General features: G+C 41.3%; 4 protein-coding genes across 8 annotated transcripts in view; 3 read left to right on the forward strand and 1 right to left on the reverse strand.

Moving 5' to 3' along the window:
• Window positions 1-7,730, forward strand: part of clstn1 (calsyntenin 1) — a 30,395-nt gene extending 22,665 nt beyond the window's left edge. For all 4 annotated transcript variants that reach the window (XM_081706589.1, XM_081706590.1, XM_027016341.3 and 1 more), the window contains 6 exons: window positions 14-240; window positions 626-796; window positions 1,425-1,570; window positions 1,833-1,968; window positions 3,463-3,647; window positions 4,297-7,730. In XM_081706589.1, the coding sequence (XP_081562715.1) occupies window positions 14-240; window positions 626-796; window positions 1,425-1,570; window positions 1,833-1,968; window positions 3,463-3,647; window positions 4,297-4,491 (1,060 nt within the window). In that variant the 3' untranslated portion in view covers window positions 4,492-7,730. The remainder of the gene's footprint in view (window positions 1-13; window positions 241-625; window positions 797-1,424; window positions 1,571-1,832; window positions 1,969-3,462; window positions 3,648-4,296) is intronic.
• Window positions 7,731-8,404: 674 nt separating this feature from the next.
• lzic (leucine zipper and CTNNBIP1 domain containing) lies at window positions 8,405-11,156 on the reverse strand. Its single transcript, XM_027016343.3, has 7 exons — window positions 10,868-11,156; window positions 10,465-10,574; window positions 10,116-10,251; window positions 9,932-10,030; window positions 9,743-9,838; window positions 9,409-9,490; window positions 8,405-9,042 (listed from the first exon to the last, which is right to left on the reverse strand). The coding sequence occupies exons 2-7, from the start codon at window positions 10,563-10,565 to the stop codon at window positions 8,984-8,986; spliced, it is 573 nt and encodes a 190-aa protein (XP_026872144.2). The 5' UTR covers window positions 10,566-10,574; window positions 10,868-11,156; the 3' UTR covers window positions 8,405-8,983.
• Window positions 11,157-11,225: 69 nt separating this feature from the next.
• nmnat1 (nicotinamide nucleotide adenylyltransferase 1) lies at window positions 11,226-15,049 on the forward strand. 2 transcript variants are annotated; one of them, XM_081706591.1, is made up of 5 exons: window positions 11,226-11,289; window positions 12,181-12,335; window positions 12,644-12,827; window positions 13,231-13,361; window positions 13,994-15,049. In XM_081706591.1, exons 2-5 carry the CDS (start codon window positions 12,221-12,223, stop codon window positions 14,389-14,391), a joined length of 828 nt encoding a protein of 275 aa, XP_081562717.1. In that variant the 5' UTR covers window positions 11,226-11,289; window positions 12,181-12,220; the 3' UTR covers window positions 14,392-15,049. The 2 variants fall into 2 exon arrangements, with proteins under 2 accessions (XP_081562717.1, XP_081562718.1); XM_081706592.1 differs by lacking the exon at window positions 11,226-11,289 and adding an exon at window positions 11,310-11,361.
• A 1,007-nt stretch (window positions 15,050-16,056) lies between these two features.
• On the forward strand, window positions 16,057-18,945 carry rbp7a (retinol binding protein 7a, cellular). Its single transcript, XM_081707247.1, is given in 6 exon segments — window positions 16,057-16,101; window positions 16,245-16,332; window positions 16,671-16,849; window positions 17,632-17,677; window positions 17,680-17,732; window positions 18,880-18,945. Coding segments are annotated over 6 exon segments (477 nt in total).
• The last annotated feature ends 476 nt before the right edge of the window (window positions 18,946-19,421 follow it).

Raw genomic sequence — 19,421 nt, forward strand, 5'->3', positions numbered from 1 at the left:
TTGTGCCCTTTAGGTGCTTCAACGAGGAGACGTGCATCTCCATGCCCGACGACGAGGGCTACGTCATGGTCCTCCAGCCCGAGGAGCCGAAGATCAGCCTGCGCGGCATTGACCACTTTGCCCGCAGCGCCGTCGAGTTCGAGAGTGTCGAGGGCGTCACGCTGTTCCCGGAGCTGCGTGTCATCAGCACGATCACGCGCGAGGCCGAGGCCGAGGCCGAGGGGGAGGACGAGCCCACAGGTAGCGCCCCCCGGTGGCCATCTGCCTCACTGCTGGTGAGGGAGGATGAGGGACAATAGAGAGGGAGAATGAGAGAACCATGGAGGAGGCCAAAAGGCTTTATTGCCTTATAAGAGCTGGTGGTTGGGTGGGTGGCGCAATGACCTCTGTCTCCTGTGTTTCTGTTGAGAGGAGGAGAGGAAAGATTTTCAGGCTAGACACGTTATGCAATACTGATGCTTATGAAATTCGATAGAGGTGAAATGCAAACTTTATATATAGAATGAATATCTCTTGACTTAAGATTTTAAAAAGTATTCATTTGCAATGCTAATATTGGAGTTAGACTCCTTGGAGAAAATATGACCAATGTAATATGTACCAATGTAAAATGTGTCTTTGGCAGTGCAAGAGACTGTGGTTTCTGAGGAGATCATGCACAACCTGGATACGTGTGAAGTAACGGTAGTGGGGGACGACCTTGACGGAGAGCACGAGAGTCTCGAGGTGGACCTGGCACAGGTGCAGCAGAGAGGCCTGGAGGTCAGCTCCACCAACGTGGGCGTGGTCATCACTGGTATGTTTCTCTCTTTTCCTTGGGTCCTCGACCAGAGCCCTCGGGACTTGAGGGTCCTGCGTAGTACCTTAACTGTTCCCAGGACAGCTCCGTGCACACTTTTTGAGAGAGATCTCGGATGTTGTTCCTGGGATCTGGAACCACTGTTGCCTTCGCACCTTACTTACACACACACACACACACACACACACACACACACACACATATATATATATGTGTGTGTGTGTGTGTCTGTGTGTGTGTGTGTGTGTGTGTGTGTGTGTGTGTGTGTGTGTGTGTGTGTGTGTGTGTGTGTTTAATACATATGTATTATATTACATCAAATCAGTATTGACTAAGGCTGACCAAAAGCTGAATTTGTCATTTTTTGTCTGATAATGTTAAAAATGTGAATAAAGGCAGAACTTCTATTCTCTTTTCCAAATCGCAGTCCAATGAGCAAGGACGTAAAACAGTTCTGTGGCTAATTTCAGATGGAATCTGTCCTTTGAACTGTGTTTGAGTTTCACTCTAGTGTGGCCCTGAGATGGCTGTTACTTCTGCGGTTCTGATGGTGTGTTTCGGTGGTTCTGGTGGTGTGTTCTGGTGGTTCTGATGGTTCTGATGGTGTGTCCTGGTGTTTGGTCAGGTGTGAACACCATGGCAAACTACGAGCAGGTGCTGCACCTGATCCGCTACAGGAACTGGCACACGGAGACGCTGTTTGACAGGAAGTTCAAGCTGGTCTGCTCCGAGCTCAATGGCCGCTACATCAGCAATGACTTCAAGGTCGAGGTATTGCTGAGCGTGCAGTCTCGCACTGATTACAGCTTTCACGTCGTGTTTTCTAAACGAATGCATTGCAGTGAATTGCATTTTTATGTAAGCGCATATATTCAAAAACACTTACATTTTCAAGCACAGAAAACTAAGCGCATTTATGCAGTTTTTCTTCCATGACCATGTCAGTATCCAGTATCCTCAACATTTAAAAATAGCTCCCAGGATTCAATTTACCCCGAGTGAAATGTGTGTTGCTGTGGGTGTGCTCCCTCAGGTCAGCATCATCCACACAGCCAACCCCATGGAGCATGCTAACAATGCCATGTGGCAGCCTCAGTTCATCAACCAAGTCAAGCACGCGTCCGTGGACCTGTCCGGACACAACCTGGCCAACACACATCAGGCTTCAGGTGCCCCAGCATCCATCTGGGCTGCTCTCCTACGAGCACCCGTCCGTTCAAGCATGCCGCAGTTCCCGCAAGCATTCCGACTATCTATGGGTTGCTCCAGTTCTCAGTTTACAACTCATAATCCAGCTAAGAAGGATTCGTAATCAAAGCAATAATCTGCTTAATTTCAAATTTATCTTTCCTAGAGCCAAATCAGTTAAAATCTGGGGTAGATAAAGATTTTTTTATGGTGCATATTTGCACACCACTTGTGACATCTGGATGGCCAATCTCCATGTCACTCTGTCCAGCTGTCCACAGTGTCTGAGTGGTGATACCTGAAGTTTGTCTATATGATGATCTCCTTTGCTCTCTCTTTTCTCCGGTCTCCTTACTCTTCTTTCCCTTGTCCTCTCTCCTCTCTCTGGTCTCCGCTCTCATATCTCTCCGGTCTCCTCTCTCTGGTCTCCGCTCTCATATCTCTCCGGTCTCCTCTCTCCTCTCTCTGGTCTCCGCTCTCATATCTCTCCGGTCTCCCCTCTCCTCTCTCTGGTCTCCTCTCTCCTCTCTCTGGTCTCCACTCTCATATCTCTCTGGTCTCCTCTCTCCTCTCTCTGGTCTTCGCTCTCATATCTCTCCGGTCTCCTCTCTCTGGTCTCTGCTCTCATATCTCTCCGGTCTCCTCTCTCTGGTCTCCGCTCTCATATCTCTCCGGTCTCCTCTCTCCTCTCTCTGGTCTTCTCTCTCCTCTCTCCGGTCTCCTCTCTCCTCTTTCTGGTCTCCACTCTCATATCTCTCCGGTCTCCTCTCTCCTCTCTCTGGTCTCCTCTCTCATATCTCTCCGGTCTCCGCTCTCATATCTCTCCGGTCTCCTCTCTCCTCTCTCCGGTCTCCTCTCTCCTCTCTCCGGTCTCCTCTCTCCTCTCTCTGGTCTCCGCTCTCATATCTCTCCGGTCTCCTCTCTCCGGTCTCCTCTCTCCTCTCTCTGGTCCCCGCTCTCATATCTCTCTGGTCTCCTCTCTCCGGTCTCCGCTCTCATATCTCTCCGGTCTCCTCTCTCCTCTCTCTGTTCTCCGCTCTCATATCTCTCCTCTCTCTGGTCTCCTCTCTCCTCTCTCCGGTCTCCTCTCTCCTCTCTCTGGTCTCCGCTCTCATATCTCTCCGGTCTCCTCTCTCCTCTCTCTGGTCTCCGCTCTCATATCTCTCTGGTCTCCTCTCTCCTCTCTCCGGTCTCCTCTCTCCGGTCTCCGCTCTCATATCTCTCCGGTCTCCTCTCTCCGGTCTCCTCTCTCCTCTCTCCGGTCTCCGCTCTCATATCTCTCCGGTCTCCTCTCTCCTCTCTCCGGTCTCTGCTCTCATATCTCTCCGGTCTCCTCTCTCCTCTCTCTGGTCTCCGCTCTCATATCTCTCCTCTCTCCTCTCCCTGGTCTCCTATCTCCTCTCTCCGCTCTCATATCTCTCCGGTCTCCTCTCTCCTCTCTCTGGTCTCCTCCCTGTCCTTTCCACCCGTCACAGTCGTGCCCAGTGCTGCCACCATCGTCATCGTGGTGTGTGTGAGCTTCCTGGTGTTCATGATTATCCTGGGTGTATTTCGGATCCGGGCCGCACACCAGCGCACCATGAGAGACCAGGAGAGCGGCAAAGAGAATGAGATGGACTGGGACGATTCAGCCCTCACCATCACAGTCAACCCTATGGAGGTAGCAGACAGCAGATACAATTTACCTTGTGGCTAAACTCTGTGTCCCACTCTCCTTGGAAAACAAAATATAAACAAAAAATGAACACCGCGATCAGCTAAACCACATTCCAGACAGCTCTAGAAAAGCATCAGTCTGAATGTATTCATGTATTCGAACTGTGATTACAAAACTACCAGCTTTTCAAAACCAATGGAGCCCTTAAAGGCATTTAAGACCTCAGGGAGCCAAACTGTCAGCACCTTCGCAGTCGCAACTAATTAGCATGAACAGCATGAAGCTGTGATTGTGATGGCAGGCTGCTATGAAGGAAGTGAGTTTTTTCTTGCAACAGTAACAATTTGTTACATCATCTCCAAGCAAAACTAGAATCAGAATGACAGGTTAGAGGAAAGGCAGTGCTCTGGACTGGCAAGGGTTTCTGCAGGATTCTATCATCCCAGAAGACTGCAGAGGAATCCTTAAATGGACACACTGAAGCCAGTGGGCTCCTGAATTATGTAACGGAAATGAAAAAAAAAATCATATTCCATCCTCATCACTCCTTTTTTTTTACTCTTTCTTTCCCTCACTCATTCTCTCCCTCTTATCCTTTCTCTCTCTCTCTTACTGTCTGTCTCTCTTTCTCCCTGTGTCTGCTCCTCGGCAGACTTATGAGGACCAACACAGCAGCGAGGAAGAGGAGGAAGAGGAAGAGGAGAGCGAGGACGGCGAGGAGGAAGACGACATCACCAGCGCCGAGTCAGAGAGCAGCGAGGATGAAGAGGGGGTGGAGCAGGAGGACCAGCAGGGCACCAGCCGACAGCAACAGCTGGAGTGGGACGACTCCACCCTCACCTACTGACACACATGACCTCCATCACACGCACACCTGTACACACACCTCCACCTGCTTATTCACTGTCTCACCTCTCCACCTGCGGGGAGTCCCCTTGCCTACCTACAGAGCCATGAGTTCAAAACAACAAAAATGTTCTTCAGGCTGAGAACATGAATACATATATATTTAGTGTCTGTGGTGACAGATGTTGCAGAGTCAACTTCATTTCCATTGGCCAGGGCTTCTCTGGTATCAGCTTAGTGGTGATATTCAGTGTAGTATAGTTATCACATAATAGCTGAATGCAAGTTTTTAAATTATTTCTTGTTTTTTAACCAAGGGAAACCTGGCCTAGATTTGTTTTTTTTATTTCTTATTTGTATTACTAGCTATGTAAGGATACAGCCTTGCACTTTTTCCTTTTACATGTTAAGTCTTTCAAATTGAGAATGATTTTATGTATATTGCACATGAATTTGTAATTGGTTTGCTACAGGTCCTTTCGAGAAGCTTCGGCGTGCTGTTTTTCCCTGCGTGTGCTCTGTCCTGGAGACAGGAAGGCCAAGACGCTTCTTGCTCACCGTTGACCTTTTTCTTCTGTTTTTTTTTGGTCCTTCTCTCTATAGTGCATGAGAAAATTTGCAAAGTCCTGCATAGAGAAAAAGAAGATTGCTTTTTGATATTTTGTAAATACAATGAAACCATGTAATTAGTTGTGTGTCAGTGCGAAGCCTAACCGATGGTGTCCAGTATCCAAAGCGCCACAGCACCCGCTGTATGATTAGCGTCACAGAGCCCACGGCATGTTTCGGACAATTTAGCAGAGCTCTTCCATCATGCTTGTGTGACATGTCTTCTTGACAGAGAGAAACCCATGACAGAGGCTGAGGTTTCTGTGGCAAAATGTTGCTCATTTGGTCTTGTTTCTTGGAGGTGGGTATCTATTGCTTTGTTTTATGTTTTTATTTAAATGGAGTGGGTGAGCGTGGACTCGGTTCAGTGTTTTGGTTATACTTTAAACAGTACAAATACTATGACTGAGACTCTGATGATTCTAGTTCTCATGAAGGTCCGTTGTTGGACAGAGGTTTCTGTTTTGGAGACGCTGAATAGTCACGTTCAGGTGATGACTATACATTTGTTTTATGAGTGGTACTGTGTGTTGTATAGTTCAGGCACACTGCAGGCGTTTAAGCCAGTGGTAGCAAGAATTTTTCCTATAATGCTGTCTGCTCGGTCACGATCCATTCGGACCGCACCGATCTTACTCAAGTTTGGACAAAAGGAGCTTCCATAGTTTGCCAATTCTGTTAGCTTTAATTCTGCTTTCTGTAAACAAAATTCCTGCTGAAAAATAATCAGTTAATTGAACTGCTAAAATTTCATGGACGCTTGTTCTTTAAAGTCTGTTTAAGCTTGTTTTAAACCTTTATTGGCATTCTGTCCTTCCTTGGCCTCAGAGGAATCGTCCTTTGGAACATACATTAATATGAATACTTGAGAAAACATACAGGTATTCAGCAACAGGTAATCTTAAAACACCAAACTTTCTTTGCAGTACTTTACTAAGTTTTGCTGTACTTGGAGCTCTACTGTACATGTTTGTTTACGTTTGGTATATTTTTTATCCTCCTGGTGTCGGTTTGAATCTCTGCAGGCTGTGTGCAGGTCATTTCCACATAGATCCTTCTAAAGTATCACTTTTGTTCTTGTTACCTGCAGTGTACAGCCAGGCCCTTGGAATTATGTCCGCACAATTATAGGCAGTCTGAAGAAAATTAAGCTTTGAAGATAATGTTGGCTTGCAGCATCTTCATACATGGTACTTAATTCAGACAACTAGTTTCTTGATTCCTTGGAATCTTTGGACATTCTCAATTTATTGCAAAACAAACAAACCGTAAACATATATACTTGTCACAGATTAGTAAGAAAAGGTCTATTTTATGACCCGGTGAAAAGGCAAGTATACTGATGTCAAAAATTATTTCCTTTATTCATGTTTCTTTCTTCCTTTTTTTTTTTTTTGGTTACATTCACAACCAATAATTCCCCTTCAGAAAACCCCCCCCCCCCCCCCGAAAAAAAACTAAATAAATAAACAGGGCCTGCGGGCTCTAGATTTTAGCTGGCGGAGTTGGGAGTGCCTTTTGCCTATCACTGCGCATTACTAACATAACTAACTAAACACTCATCCACACTATTCGAGCTGTGGCCATCTCCTTCTTTTGTAATTATTTAATATTAGATTTTACAGTTGTAGGGGAATGATTTTTGTTCAAATAGGGGGCTGCAGCTAGTTTTATCATAAGTGGTTGTTTTAATTGTCCTACATAGGTGTCCTGTGTTCATGTTGATGTGTAGAGAAAGTAGGTCCATATTGTATCATCAATAAATATTGTACTAAATCATGTTTGAGTAAATCCACTTCTAAAGAGATGTATATTATTGAAGTTCTTTAGGCGGCATATGTGGATATGAATTTAACAACCTGTATAGTGAAAGCTCATTCTGAAGTGTAAAATCTGACTTCTTGACCAAGACTCAGAGGGAAGCATAAGCTTTATAACTGGTAAAATGACCTTTTCCCCTCCACACACATTTCTTGCGCAAACTATGTAGCGAGCTCTGAGATCTCTCACATGGTTTTCATAGGGTATTTTGTACATGTAACTTTTTGTGCAACTTTGAAACATTCTTTCTTAAAACCATCAGATGATACCAGACCATTCCATGAAACCAGGTTTGAGTTAAAGGAAAACTGCAGTTAATTCTCTTCCCAGTACAGTTGGTCATATGGGGGTAGGTGAGCCATGACCCTCTCATAAGATTTCCTGAGCAAGTTTGCCCATTTCATGCCCATCAAATATTCACATCATTCTGTTTTATATGCTAAAGCGTCCATACCTGATCTAGAAATCTAAACACAAGTGTGTGAATATGTGGGTATGTAATGGGCCATTGACTTTGCATGAATAATTCAGATACATTTCTCATGCATTATACACAGAACTGTGGACTTCAGAGGGTAATACAGAGACTATACTACTGAATCAAAGCTCGCCCATTTCACAGATTCACACCTTTCAAATGTCATTGTCTTTCAGATTGCTTTTATTTTTTGCTCTTAAAACATAAGGTGGGGAGTGGTCTTGAAATGTTGGATGCTGCCCTCGTGCTCATTCACTTTTCTACCGTTCAAAGGCAAACTGTAGTGAAGTTGATGCTTGCTCATGAACAAAATAAAGGATGAGGAGATGGGATTAAGTGTGACGCTGCAATTTTTTTGTTGTGCATTTCTTTCCAAAAATAAATAACTGGAGATACTAGAGGCCATGACTGGTACTTATCTGTAGCCAAACTGCTTTAACTTGGGAGTCTAAAAATGTCTGTTTTCAGAGTTTAAATGTTCAATTAGTTTAAATGAGAAAGCATATAGTTTATAAACACTAATTCATTATGGGGCATTCATTATTTAGTAGTGTTGATCTTTCCTCAGGCACACCCATCTTCCGCGATGATTGTAGACTGTCATCTACAAATATTTGTTGAACATCGCCCTCTAGTGGGAGACTGAAGTATGAAGTGGAATAGAAATATCTGCAATCTCATTCTGCATTGGTCCTAGTGATGCAGGGATGTGGTTATACAGTGGGTCTAAATTAATCATTTATTTTTATTCTGGAAACTTGGTATTGCTAAAGGTTCTTCCTTTAAAAATAATGAATTTGCATTATGTTAGCACCCGAACAAGGCAACCAGATTTAAGAACTGCAGTACTCATCTTCATTCTCTGGAAATATGTCACATATGATGTATAGAGCACGAGATATTTAAATCACTTGAATGCACCCATGTTGTTCATATCGAAAGACTTCCTGTTTTAGGTACGTTTCCCCCCCTCCCCAAATACCATTTCACAATTAGAGAACATACCAATGATAAATGCACATTTTATGTATTTTTACAAATGGTAAAACAAAGAAAAAGAAATGACTGCAACTTTCCAGATGCTGCCATTTCTGAGCAACTTTTGTACTATCATACAAAACATTATTATTCAACATTAGTTGAACCACTTCTATACAGAATACATAGAAGATACAATTATTACTCATTTTATAACCACGCAACCATAACTTACATGGCCAGAGCCCAATACATTCCTAATAGAAGCAAAGCAAAAGCATGCAGTTTTGAACACTCAAAACTGTTGAAATCTGTCGACCGTTAGCTGAAAAATGTGAAGGGTGTTGCAAATGTACATACTATACATTTCATCTGACATTCTGAGGATTCCTGATCGCAGCTATCGTACCGAATATGTATACAAGCATACATTAGTTAAAAGAGATTATCTTGAGTAAGATTATTCAGGTTGACTGTCCAAATAAGTACATGATTTAAAAACATATTTCGTTGAATGGCACCTAAAAATTGTGATCTGATCTGTAGGACTACATATCACATTAAAACACCTTTAAGAATTAACAGCATTTATATAACATCAGCATCCCTAGGCTGAGGTCTTTTCAACTCCAGAACTTGCTAAGGCCATTATTTTATCTTCTGATCCTATAGGAAATTTAGGGGGAAAAGGATTTGTTACAGTACATTTACACCATCACCTGGAAACAAAAAGGTGCTAAAGGTAGTGTTTTCCAAACACATCAGTCTGTTTTCATCCGGGGACTCAAATCAATACGGACAGGACAAGGTGGTATTTACTGAATTTGTATGTGGAACACGCAACTAGTTACTGTGCAATTGATACCACAGGAACATAATTCCACATCCTGATGTTAATGCAAAAGGTATCACAGCTCAACTCGGCAACTGTTTGCCTACTGTTTGTGCTTCTCAAATTTTCTGGGAAAATCCCCACGACTGCAATTAAATTGACCTGAATATAGCGAGACAGAATGACCCTTCAGCACTCACCCAGGTTAGCAGAAATCTTCTCAAATTGGCTGAGAGTTGCACTAGCATTTGCTGCAAGAAAAGCATCATCCTCAGTTGTAAGCTGCGATTTTAAGAGAAACGTGATGGTGAGGCAGGATAACAGTTCAAAGCTAGGAATGACAAACAAATCAATTGTTTATTTGAAAAACATCATCAAATCATGCCAGCAGTATGCCTGTCCAACTATCTAAAATTCTGCCTTGTCTTGAAACTTGTTTTTGAAGGCAAGAGAAAAAAGGGGGATTTCCTGCCACTCTGTCCCCAACATTAACAAATGGATCAGAGTGGAAGAACCCAGGCACACACAACTCACCTTCTCTCCCAGTTTTCTCAGAGCTGATAGGATCTCTACTTTCTGCTCAGTGTACTGGTCTCTAGGAAGTTTCCCCACCATCATATCACGGTCCATCTGAAGACAAAGCACAGTAATGGCAACCTGCATCAGGAACATTAGGCTAGCCACACTTAAGATCATATTAACACCTACACCCGCATGCATTACCTCTGCTAGCCGTGTCCTTAACTGTCCGGGCTGCTTCTTAGCAAACAGTCGAATAACTTCAGGGGTCTTAAACGCCTGGCTAATGGCAGCTTGGATAGCCTGACAGAAAACAAAATGTGAAATTAAGTGTGCGCTCTGCTTTACCAAGCTACAGACCAGTTAACATCAGAACTCAAAATCTTACCAGTTGCATCCCTCCTAGTTCATCAACAAGGGTCATGTTCCCCGACATGAGCTTCATTAATGACTCATTGAACTCACTCAACTGCTCCAATGTCTCTTTTTTTGTTTCCTCGTATTCCTCATTGTCAAGCTCTTCTCTAGAATATAAACATAAGTGAAGCAAGGTGCCAGTCTTCCACTAAAGTCTTCCACAGTATTCCACTAGTTTGTTAAAACAAGCCCTGAAAACCAGTCCCATTTCTGAAAAGCACAACTGTTCAAATTAGCCTTACAAGTTATATTCTACTACATCCGTGTCAGTATGCTCTAGGTAAAAACCAGCACTCAGTGCTAGTAGAAATGTTTATTACCTGCATTCCTCTAAATCTTGAAGTTGTTGCATTAGCCTATCCAGTTGCTCCTCCATGTTCTGCTTTAGCTTACCCGTTTCTGATTTGCCTCTAGAAGCCATCCTGTGTCCCTTTATTGCAGATATACAACAAACACCATTAGCTAGCCTTGTCACTACAACTCTATTAGCGTTGCCTATTCACACAGCCAGAGAGCCAAAACTCATGCAGGACTATAAACCCCAGGATGGGTCCATCAAGGGACGAACTTGTTCAATGTGGGACCTGTTTCAATTGGCAGTAAAATGCGTTCAGATAGCTAACCCTATCTAGGTTAAATGACCACCTAGCAAGACAGCTACAACTGTCAGACTGTAACTTCGTCGAGTTATCATTTTAAAGAGCAATTAAACAGAGATCTCACCGATTCGCTTTTCCAAAGCACTTCTGCTTTATATGCTTTAGACGTACCAGATTAGGTAGCGTTAGGCTAGATTAGCTAACCGCTAGCTAGAGAAACAAGGATTTCTGGCTAAATTACACTTTACCAGCCTTCATAAAGTAAAACAATTTGCACAATTACTGCGCCACACTGAGGTTTTAAAAAAAACAAATGGACAGCCTTGGATTGTTTCTCGACACTTTTTATCTAAAAAAAATCTGTCTGATACATGGTCTTGTTATGTACAATAAAGCAACGTGAGGTAAAGCCAAGACATTAAATCCTCTCACAGCTTCCTGTGGCGTTGTTGGGCGCGCCTAGAAACCAGTCAAAGGAAACGTTTAGAACCAATCACAACATCGCTTACTTACACAGGAAGCTGAGGAGTGACGTGATCTGTTTTGGTAAGTAATGGGGAAAGTATGCGTGTTTGTTTTATATGTCTAATCTAACAGCACGCAAATTACTTAACTAAGGTCAGCTATTTGAATCCACCGAGATATATTTCTTATACATAAATGTCAACATCTTAAAATATTTTTTATTATAGTTTTACTTTTTTTTTTGTTTTATGCAGCATGGCTTGACTAAGAAATGAAACTAAATACCTCACTATCTAGCTAGAAATCGTATTCGCATCTAGGTGTTTCTTATGATATAGATTATAATCTAGTCATTAATTAAGAAGTGTGTTCAATAACGTTCCCCCGGTTCTGGCTTTACCAGACATGATTCTACACGATTCAAAATCTCTGGTGACATTCGAGCTGCTGAGCTAAGACTTTCTGCTAGTACTTCACACATTAGACGTGTGGCTGCTTGGAAAAGACCCCACTAGACAAAAAGAAAGTTGTGTCCGTATAGAGAACAGTGTACATGCGTCATCAAAGGAGAGTCGTCCCCATCCCTTCCCCTCCCAGTTGTCCCAGTATTAGCATAGAAACTGCGGTACTGGTGCCCTTCTATTAAGCAGTGTCCGAGTCAGAGGAACTGTCTGATAAGGACAAGACACCGATCTGGGAGGCGGATTTATTGCTACAGTCTACAGCATCTTTTGAGATGCTGATTTTTGTTGTTGTTATTGATCTTTTCAGATAGAAACGATTGTGATTGGCCGAGGTGTTGGCTGTAGTACGAGTCATAACCAGATGTTCTTTAGTAAAACTAATGTAATTAAAAAGTATCCAGACTTTAAAAATATTGCCACTTAAACAGTGTATTAGTTTGTGTTTAGTAAATTGTTTTAACTTGATTAACTTCTCCAACTATTGACAATTGATGAAATATTTTCTCAGGTCCAGAATTAGTTCTCTCATAAGATCTCTGGCATCACCAATGGCACTGCAGGAGAGAATCAAAGTGGTTCTGTTAGCCTGTGGCTCTTTTAACCCCATCACAAACATGCACCTACGTATGTTTGAGCTCGCACGGGATTACCTGGAGGACACTGGTACGTGGAAAGTGCACAGACAAATACTGGTTCTTTTGTATGTAAATGATATACATCTAACTGCATAGATAGAGATTTAGTTTTGTGCAAGATTGTTTTAATATACTACAAATTAGATTTGGATCAAGTGGAAAGCCACCTTATAAAGTTCATATTTCTTTGGTATACAGCAAATTCAAAGTTTTTGGGGGGATTTATGTGTGTGGTTTTTTAAATTCACTTATCTATATACATTTATTTAATTTTATCTTTTCATTTTATTTACTTTTACAATTATTATTATTATTATTATTATTATTATTATATAGGAAGGTACCAGGTGGTAAAAGGCATCATCTCACCTGTCGGTGATGCCTATAAGAAGAAGGGTCTGATTGAGGCTCTCCATCGGGTGGAGATGGCCAGACTGGCTACGGAGACCTCCAACTGGATTACTGTGGATGACTGGGAGAGTCAGCAGGCCGAGTGGGTGGAGACAGCCAAGGTCGTCAGGTGAGGGCCTCTTTCACATACTTGTGATTTTGGTGTCAATCGTAAGATGGGCAAGAATGTGTGTGAGTTTCTGGGGCACCCTAATGCAGTGGGCATCGGTGGGCCTTGCTTTATGTATTTCATATTCCTATATAATCAGGGACATGCATCACGTCGGAGGGTTTTATGTTTAGTCCCTGATTCTGTGGCTGTTCTTAGGACAGAAGCACCTATTAAAGTAATATAGTAATCTTAGGATTATGTCTCTCTAATTTAGATTCTACTAATTTCTTATTGTATGTTTTATCATTTTATACGCAGACAATTAGTTTTTTTTTTAATTGTGTCATGGCGCATTAATTTTACTTGTTTGGATGAAGAAATCCTGTTTTTTCAATTCTTCTTTCCATTGTGTCTTCAAAAGGCACCATCACGCTGAACTGTTTGCAGACAAGAATCAAGCTGAGGTGGACACCGTGAGGTTTGGGAAGAGAAGCAGGCTGGAGGAGAATGATGATATATGCCAAAGTTCCTCTATAGATCCCAGCAGAACAGGTACTGTGCGAAAGCAGGAATGCTCTCTCCAATGGCAGTGTGCTTTAAGACTCAGAGGACCCTACTGCAAAGCAACAAGAGGGAGTTTGCTTTCTGTCACTCACTCATATCTTCTAGGCACATGTAAACCCACAATTGCCCTAGAGATTTGTTCGAATATTTAAAATAAATGTAAAAGATTTCATAACATAATTTAGTATCAGTGTTATGCAGTTGTGTTCTTAGAGTAGAACTCAATTATGTACTATGAACTGCCGTCAACTGAACAGCGGCGTAACACTGTATCTAACAGCTCACACTACAAAACAATATAATACTAACTGCAAGCACATGTCATTGTTTATACTGTTGCAAGAGCAGAAGCCCGGAGAAGAAACCTACAGATCATGTTTGTTTTTTTTGTATGGGGGAGGTTTCTTCTTTTATCATGTAGTTGGCATAATACTAATTGTTAGTTATAAGCTTCAGTTACTTGTTAGCTAGGCTAGCCTCATAGCTCCATTACAAAACTAAAGTTAAGTTTTGACACTAAAGAGGTTTTGGCTTTTCACCTTAACTTTGAGGCTACCTGTTTGTTTGTTTTTTTTCAGTAGTTCTTGGCGTGAAAAACTGATGCAGGTTTGCTTTTTCAGCTGCTCCTGAGCTGAAGCTGCTGTGTGGAGCTGATGTGCTCGAGTCTTTCAGCGTGCCCCACCTGTGGAAGCACGACGATATCGCCGAGATTGTCGGCCGCTACGGCCTGGTGTGCATCACCAGGAGCGGCTGCGATGCCGAGAAGTTCGTCTACCAATCAGACGTGCTGCACAAGCATCGCAGGAACATCCACATCGTGAGGGAGTGGGTGACCAACGAAATCTCAGCCACCCACGTGAGACGCGCTCTGTGTAGAGGCCAGAGTGTGCGGTACCTGTTGCCAGACCATGTGCTGGACTACATCCACCACCTGGGCCTGTACAGTGATGAGAGTGAGAAGAAGAACGCCAATGTTATCCTAGCTCCTCTCCAGAGGTATACTGGCACTGCTGACTGAGTTGGAACTGTAGAACTGGCATCACTCGCTGTGTGTGAGTGTGTGTGTGAGTGTGTGTGTGAGTGTGTGTGTGAGTGTGTGTGTGAGTGTGTGTGTGAGTGTGTGTGTGAGTGTGTGTGTGAGTGTGTGTGTGAGTGTGTGTGAGTGTGTGTGAGTGTGTGTGAGTGTGTGTGTGAGTGTGTGTGTGAGTGTGTGTGTGAGTGTGTGTGTGAGTGTGTGTGAGTGTGTGTGAGTGTGTGTGTGTGTGAGAGTGTGTGTGAACTGCCAAATACTATCCTCCCGCTGCTGTCCTTGCAACTCAGAGCCAGCACATGTTCTTCAGGCCAGATCAAAAAAATGTTTGTCTCCATTTATACACAAATGCTTTGTTTGTATTTGTTTTGACAGCACATTTTAGAGCAATCATGTACACTGTCTTTTAAAATTGCAACTTTTGCAACTGAAATGTACCTTGAATTGTAATTAATGTTACTTTTTTTTTTTTTTTTTTACAGTTTTTTGTTCTTTGAAATCCACTGAGGCACGTTTTTGATGTAGAGTTACAGTATTTTTGATAGTGGTATTATTGGAGTATCTTGAGATGTTGGGCAGTACACATTTATTTGGACTGCTTTGTTTTTTAAAATTTCAATAAAAATGTTTGTATTGCATCAGTCATGATCTTTGTGGCCTCTTTATCTTTAATGTTGTCTTACTTAATTTGCATACACAGAAATGTGCCAGTGTTTTCTGAAAGCATTGTTTTGGACAGAGTTGTAAGACAAGTTGATGGAACCACAGATTTGCTTCAACATGCTGAAGTAACCAGACATTTGGGTGAGTCAGTCTTACAGGCTCCACATGTCTAAATGTGATTTAATAGATGATCAAAAATACACCTTGCCTCACTGGATGTTAAATGTTCTGCTATATTGCTGGACCTATATTGTTTTATTGCCTCCTTGTAGTCATGTAAAAAAAACAAAAACATTCTTTATACCTACGGTTCACACTTTTAGGATTTAACATTTTATACAGCACTCCACTCCAAAGGTGAAAGAATCATATCACCTGTTGTGAAAGTTAACAATGCAAGTTATGTAAAAGGGATAGTCTTTGTTTTTTTATGTGTGTGGGAAGAACCTAATACAATCATGATTTCCTCATGCATACAGAGGAAACTTTAAGTGTATTGCTATGATTGGATGACAATGTAATACAAGGAAAAATCCAATAGTGTGGACCTCTTTACAGCTTGGAAGAGTGAAATTTGATTTTATAATGAAACTATTCTAAAGACCTGAGAATTTGAGTGTATTTTTTCTGTAACATCTGTTCCACTTATTTTAGCTGCACATTTCAAAACATACTTTCTCTGCTGGGTCAATGACTTGTTAAAAAGAAATATTTGGTTTATATATCAAATCTTTAATTCAGATAATTTATTTTAGCTACATTATCAATTTATACAGCACCCAATAATTTATGAAAAAGTGCATAAGAAAAAAATTCAGACTGATTTGTCAATAAACCTACATTATGCTCATATAAGATAATTAATTTATTTCAAAGCCTTCATTTTTGATGCTGTATCCTGCGGAATGTCATTATTGCCTGAGTAATTGCTTTGTAATCACTAATCATTTAAAACCTGAGTAAGTACACCAGGATTAATTTTGTGTTATAATGTGTGTTCTGTCCTACCTGTTTGCATACAATTCCTCGTCTATCGTGCGTGTGTGTCAGAGATATGCCAGACCACTGCCTATTCACAAAAGCTTGTCACAGCACCACCCACTTAGTGCATCTCTTTTTAAAGCCTGATATCTCTACCTATTTCTTACACTCACATTAGTCTTGTTTTTCTTTCTTAGCAGTTAATTGACAAATTGCCGGCCAGCCTTTGTTGTACATGGGATCTGCTTAGCAACACCAACTTTGAGGGATACATGATAGCTTTGGGTGAGGCTGTATTTACTGCTAAATTAGTTTGTGAATATTTTCTCTAAGATTATATGCTATGCAAACCATTCTTTGAAGATAACTGATGGTGACTTCAACTTATTATGTGTTTTCTCATATGCCTAATAGGTAAAATAAAAGGCAGGTTTCCCAGACTAAGATTAATGAGTCTTTGACAGTAAATCACCACAGACGTTTTACTGTAGTTCAAGAACATGCTTAATCCATGTCCAAGAAATTGGCCCAAAATATTGAACATAAGCCATAGCTGACTGAAACTGTTTGCTTTTTAAAATGTGCAGTGAAATCAGTGCTCATTTAATCTTGCGCTCCCCAAGGGGTTAGCCTGTACACTCGTAAAATTGCTCTGAAGTTAAAGCAATGTAAGGTGACTGAGCAGGGCGCTGATGTCTATGTAATCAAAACTCTCAGTGCTTTAAGAAATTATGTCCTCTCCTTCAAAGTGGATGAGGAGTTTGATGAATTCACCAAAGGCTTGGATAAGAGGCACTGCAGGGTAAACCATTAATTTCACTCTTTAAGATAAAATGACTCAGTGATGTATTGGAACTTTGAAGGTTACAGTTTTCATTTATAACATCTGTTCATAAAGTCATTTGAAAGAATTTTGATTATTACCAGTGGTCATAACTAACAGCATAATGGGGTTTCTCTGGAATTAAATCAATGGATTATTTTTTAGCTCAGTGACAATTTTGTACATTCAATTTAAATCACTGTGCCAGAACAAATCCACTTTTCCTCCTATAAAGTGACAGATACATGAATTATCTTATATTTCAGAAAAAAGGGATAAAGTGCATATATGTTCTTTTAACACACACACACACACACACACACAACATTCAAATATTTGACATGAAATAAACTGTAGAAAAACAGTAGGATCATGGACTGTTTGAAATCCTATCATGAATGATTTCCAAATTTATTAATTGTAACAAATTATATTCACTTGTAGTTTTTCACTTTCCATAATTACTCAGTTTGTCAACTTAATAAATTTTATCATGAAGTTCAATTTCAGATTTTAATGAAGTCACAGTTTTTTATTTACATAGCAATTTTGTGTGGAGTGTTAATTTTTGATGACGCCTCTTGAGTGTTCATTTTAGTTTGTAATGTTGAGGAAAGCAGAAGATATATGCATAAACATATTGCCATAATTAAAACTTTATATCTGAAAATCAAACATCAGCTTGTGTACCTCAAACAAAAAATAAAATAAATAAAGCCAGTGCTTAAAAAAAAGAAATGATGAAACCTGTTTCGTTACAGTCTCTGGTCACCTGGAAAGGGAAGAAACAGGTGTGCACACAGAATGGGGAAAGAAGAACAGAGCCTGGGCACACTGGATCGCGGACGACAAACTACACCTGGTATGAATATGACCTACAATTTATTTTTTAATACAGCAAACAACCTAAAAACCACAAAGAGTTCTAAAAGCACCATGGCACAAATTGTGGTTGTGTTTCCTCTTAAAATCAATTTTCCTCAAACCCCAGTAAAACTGAGCTTCTGTTCATCCCAGGTACTCCCAACCCTTACCATGACCTCACTGTTTCCTTTGAGAACTCCCTGGTATCACCATCCAACGCTGCCCGTAGCCTGGGCGTAACTTTGGACAACCAGTTGTCGTACTCAGCTCATGTTTCTAATCTAACCCAGGCTTGCAGATTCCTCCTTTGTAACATACGAAGGATTCGACCCTTTCTTTCGCAGGAAACTACCCAGGTGCTTGTGCAGTCTCTTGTGATCTCAAAGCTAGACTACTGCAACTCATTACTTGCTGGTCTTCCTCTAAGAGCAATCAAACCTCTACAACTTGTCCAGAATGCAGCAGCACGACTGGTCTTCAATCTTCCGAAGTTCACACGTTACTCCACTGCTGCGCTCCCTTCATTGGCTCTCTGTAGCTGCATGCATCAGATTTAAAACCTTGATGCTTGCCTACAAATCCAAAAATGGACCAGTCCCTTCATACATGAGGTCAATGGTCAAAGCCCGATCTGTACCTCAAGTGGACGACAAGCATCGAGACTATTTTCTGTCCTGGCTCCAAGATGGTGGAATGAACTCTCACTTGCTGTCCGGACAGCAGAGTCCCTTGCAGTCTTCAAACGCAGACTGAAGACCCATCTATTTGCAGAATATTTAAAGAACAACTGACACTGCTCCCTTATTGACTGACTAATTTAGTACTTATTGTAGGGCATTATTTATGCTTTTTAACAAACTCTAGCACTTACTGTTTAAAGCATTTATCATTGTTTAAGATAGACCTTATGTATTTTGCACTTCTAGGTATCAGCATTCATCCCTGTATTCTACAGTATTCTAGTTCATTGGTATTTTTTAATTCTAACCTACTATACTGTACTTGGATATATTCTATGAGTAAATGACAAAGCACTTTTGTAAGTCGCCCTGGATAAGAGCATCTGCTAAATGCTGTAAATGTAAATGTAAACTTAAATCACTTGAGTCTACCTATTAATTTTCGATACTCTGTCTTACATGGAGTTGTATTGTGAGGACCAAATCTGCAAACAAGTTTTCAAACGGACGCGAGAGTTTGAATCTCGATGAGGAAGAAGTGAAGCACTAAGCTTTAATAATGGAGAAAGTGAGTGATGTTCTTGAAAAGAACTAAACTGAAAGAGGCACAGGCTTCCTAGTAGTTGAGCCTTTTCTAAGCTTATCCAATGTTATGTCATAAGAACACACCTCAGATTTATTTTGCACATCATATTCAGATCATTTGATAGTTATCAAGCATTTCAAGAGTTGGGAGTGGGCCAGAGCAAAGAAAACCCAAAACCGTGCAGAGACTTGATGCTTTATATGGGCTGCTGGAAATCCATTTTCTGATCATTATGCCACCACGAGAGGGCGACGTATGGGCCCGTATTAGTAAAATCGTGCTATTTTGCTAGTATTTGTTCTTTTCTTGGTTAGTTATTCGTACAACCTTATTCATCTGACCTTTTTGAACGTTGGTAGTGGTTTAAAGTTTCACGAAAACACCGTTTTTAGAAAAGGGGCCCGATTATTTGGGGAAAACA

The sequence above is a fragment of the Electrophorus electricus genome, chromosome 24 (assembly GCF_041902795.1).
Source record: "Electrophorus electricus isolate QZ-2024a chromosome 24, ASM4190279v1, whole genome shotgun sequence".
Classification (NCBI taxonomy): domain Eukaryota; kingdom Metazoa; phylum Chordata; class Actinopteri; order Gymnotiformes; family Gymnotidae; genus Electrophorus; species Electrophorus electricus.